Genomic DNA, 3,663 nt, shown 5'->3' with positions numbered 1-3,663 from the left:
CGGGGTTCGGGGGTGGGGGTGCAGGCCGGTCGGTTTAACCGGAGGACCTGAGACAGGGCCAGGAAGGCAGCGGGGCACCTCCTGGCCCCACTCCTGCTCGCCTTTGCTCAGCCCCTGCCCGGGCTCTGCTTCAGTGTCCTGCCTTTCCCGCCACTCCAGCGCTTGGCCTCTTGCACGCCTCCGCGCCTGTTTCTGAGTCTGCCCTGTCTTTCTCTGACTTTGCCAACTCTTCTCTCTCTCTGTCTCTCTCTCTCTCTCTCACACACACACACACACACACACACACACTGACCCAGATCCCGGCACTGATCACCCGGAAGGCTCTGTCCTGGGCTTCTAACCTCGGGGAAGAGAGCCGGGCGTGGGGGTGGGGGCGAGTGTCAGGTGGCCGGGGCTGTGACGTGCCCTGAATGGCCAGGCTAGTACCTCCACGTATGAATTGTGTTCTCTCAGTTTCTTGTCTGACAGAATGTCCTTTATTTTCTGCTGTTTTTTTTCTGTCATGGAGAAAAAGAAAAAGAAGCAGGTGAATTCAGAGATCCACTTTGCTCTTCCCAGAAGGTCCAGTAGGGACTCAGTTTTCCCATCTATAAAATGGGGGCAGTGATGATTCAGAACACACAGGTTTGTTATGAGTATCTGGGAGGTAAATGACTTTAATAAAGTAGTTTACACGGGGTTAAGTTCTTATTAAGAGCATTACTTTCAGTCCCGTAAATTCTCTCGTCTCCAGAGGGATCCTGTTTCCTGAGGGGCAACACAGGCCTGACCATTGCCTGACACTCCAGGACTTGTACAGTCACTACGTGAAAACCCTCAGCTGTAGTGACTTCAACCTCTGACTCCAGCCTCAGTCTGTGCACATCATTGAAAAAAATATTTCATTCTCTGCTCCATCCGGATTAAACTTTTTTTCAGGTCCTCTTGCTTTCTCCTGCCTCTGAGCCTTGGCTGTTCCGTCTGCCTGGATTATCTGGACTATCTTTAGTCCCCATGCCACTGCCCCGTTTATCTGGCCAACTCCTGCTCACCTCTCATACTCAGGCCTGATCTTTGCCTCCTCCAGGAAGCCTTCCTGGGGCTCCTCCCAGACACCCCTCAAAGCCCCTGTGTTGCTGCCTCCTGAACTCACTCTCCCCGGACTGTGAGTCCCAAGGGCAGGGACCTCCCCCTCCCTGTTCACGAGGCACCCCCAGTGCCCGGCACAGCGCCGGGTGCCCGGTGGCTGGGCGGAAGATGCCAGCGGCCTGAGTGATTCCATCTGGGGATGGGAGACCACATGCAGGCAGAGGAAGCTTCCCGGGGAAGGATCAGGCGCGGCCGACTTACTCTTGACCCCTGGAAACAGCAGGGCCTCCCCGTGGCCCTCCTTCAGCTGCTCCTGGAACAGTTGGTAGCAGGCCCTGGGGCTGGCCAGGAGAAGCCGGAAGCCCTGGGGGCAGAAAGCCTGCGGTCAGAGGTTAGTTTGGTCCCTGGGGCTCCCGGGAGGAAGGCTCTGCCAAGGGTGTAGGGAGTGGGGGCTTGGACCTAGGCTGGCTGCTTCTTCCATGCCCCCTTCTGGGTGAGGGAGAAAGATTTGGGAAGATAAGGTCAGTGTCCCCCACCCTCCCCGGCAGAGGCAGAGCTGAGTCTGGGAACCTGGGAAGGAGGCCTGTGGCTTCCTTCAGGCAGCCCCCCCAGACCACACCTTCTTTTGCACCGGAACGAAGCTCAGGAACTCGTCCACATGGCCCACAGACAGCCAGTCAGAGTAGAGTCTCAGCGGGGCCTGCACCTGCTGGGCACCCAGGAAGTCCTGCAGGGCCCGGTGCATCTCCTGGCTCTCCTGGCTGCCAACACAGGGTGTTATGGGGAGACAGGTATGCTTCTGGGCTGTGGTGCTGGAGAAGACTCTTGAGAGTCCCTTGGACAGCAAGGTCAACCCAGTCAATCCTAGAGGAAATCAACCCTGAATATTCATTGGAAGGACTGACTCTGAAGCTGAAGCTCCGGTACTTTGGCCATCTGATGCCAAGAGCCGACTCATTGGAAAAAGACCCTGATGCTGGGCAAGATGAGGGCGGGAGGAGAAGGGGACGACAGAAGATGAGATGGTTGGATGGTATCATCGACTCAGTGGACATGAGTTTGAGCAAGATCCAGAAGATGGTGAAGGACAGGGAAGTCCAGTGTGCTGCGGTTCATGGGGTCACAAAGAGTTGGATGTGACCGAGCAACTGAACAGCAACAGCAGCAATGGGAGATGGGCTTCCCGGGTGGCTCAGCTGGTGAAGGATCTGCCTGCAGTTCAGGAGACCAGGTTCAATCCCTGGGTTGGGAAGATCCCCTGGAGAAGGAAATGGCGATCCACTCCAGTATTCTTGCCTGGAGAATCCCATGGACAGAGAAGCCTGGTGGGTTACAGTCCATGGACTCACAAAGAGTTGGACACAAGTGACCGAGTGACTAACGCTTTCCCTTTCATGGGGAGACGGGGGTGGGGGCGTCCACAAGGGTGGGAGTTACCAAGGAAGTCTCTGAGGGCCTGGGACTTGGTGAAGTGGTCAGGATTCTTCAGGGAAGGGGTTCAGACCCTGGGATGCCTTTTGTTATTATCATATCTCCTACCACCTGAGAAGTTTAGAAAATGTCACCCCAGTTTTACTGGGGACAACCGAGGCATGGAGTCAGTGAAGGACGTAGGACCAGTCCTTAGCCTCTGCAAGCGCTGCCTGTTGACTCTGCCTGGATGCTGGTGTCGTGAGCAGCGTCGCGGGGGGTGTGGAGCTGGCCCCACCGAGTCCATGCCCCCTTGTCAGCTGTGCGTCCTCGGGCACACCCCTTCACTGTCCCGGCCTCCGTGCTCCCCCCTGCCCTGACCTCCAGGGACCCTCGTGACCCGGCCCTTCACTCTTGCTCGGTTTCTGTTTTAGCCTCTCTGACCTTGAACCCACCAAGTTCAGTTCTGCCTCAGGGCCTTTGCCCATGACCTTTTAAAAAAACTATTCATTTATTTGGCCGCACTGGGTCCTAGGTGTGGCTTGTGGACGCTTTGGTTGCAGCCCGCAGACTCTTAGCTGCTGCATATGGGGTCTCGTTCCCTGAGCAGGAGTCGAACCCGAGCCCCCCTGCGTTGGGAGCTCGGAGTCTCAGTCGCCGGACCACCAGGGAAGTCCCTGCCCAGGAGCTCTCTGCTCCAGATCTCCACGCGGCCACGTCCTGCTTGTCATCGGGCCTCGGGCCCCACCCCAGAGAAGCCCTCCTCGGTCTCCCTGCCCCGCTTCCCTCTCCTCTTCTGCCCCACTTTTGTGCTTTCTTTACTGCTGGAAATTATTTGTTAGCTTTTCTGTGGCACATCGTCCCCACCAGGACAGCGGCAGGGCTTGCCCGTCCTGCCCAGGGCCGCACTCCCTGCCGGCTCCTGGCACAGGGCCTGCGCAAAGCAGATGCTCAGCAAACATTCACCGACCCGCGGCATGCAGGTGGCCGAGGTGAGCTTGGTCCTGCTGGGCTCCTCACTGGGTGTTCTTTGCTGTATGCTTTGATTCCCCACAGTCCCTCAAGTTTGTTGAGTCCTCTTTTTTTTTTTTTTCTGCACTGAGAAGCATGTAGGGTCTTCGTTTCCCAGCCAGGGATCCACCCCATGCCCCCCATGTTGGAAGCGTGGAGTCTTAAACCACGGGA

General features: G+C 57.1%; 1 protein-coding gene across 1 annotated transcript in view; it reads right to left on the bottom strand.

The window, feature by feature from the left end:
• PADI4 (peptidyl arginine deiminase, type IV) overlaps positions 1 to 3,663 on the bottom strand; it is a 28,503-nt gene that overhangs the window by 2,354 nt on the left and 22,486 nt on the right. The window contains exons 13-16 of the mRNA XM_010830215.1: positions 3,040 to 3,107; positions 1,688 to 1,894; positions 1,330 to 1,432; positions 427 to 497 (exon numbers count right to left, since the gene is read on the bottom strand). Coding sequence (XP_010828517.1) covers positions 427 to 497; positions 1,330 to 1,432; positions 1,688 to 1,894; positions 3,040 to 3,107 — 449 coding nt within the window. The remainder of the gene's footprint in view (positions 1 to 426; positions 498 to 1,329; positions 1,433 to 1,687; positions 1,895 to 3,039; positions 3,108 to 3,663) is intronic.

This window comes from Bison bison, unplaced genomic scaffold (genome assembly GCF_000754665.1).
Source record: "Bison bison bison isolate TAMUID 2011002044 unplaced genomic scaffold, Bison_UMD1.0 scf7180017864516, whole genome shotgun sequence".
Classification (NCBI taxonomy): domain Eukaryota; kingdom Metazoa; phylum Chordata; class Mammalia; order Artiodactyla; family Bovidae; genus Bison; species Bison bison.
The sequence above is the reverse complement of the archived record's forward strand: the minus strand, read 5'-3'. Positions and strand labels throughout refer to the sequence as shown.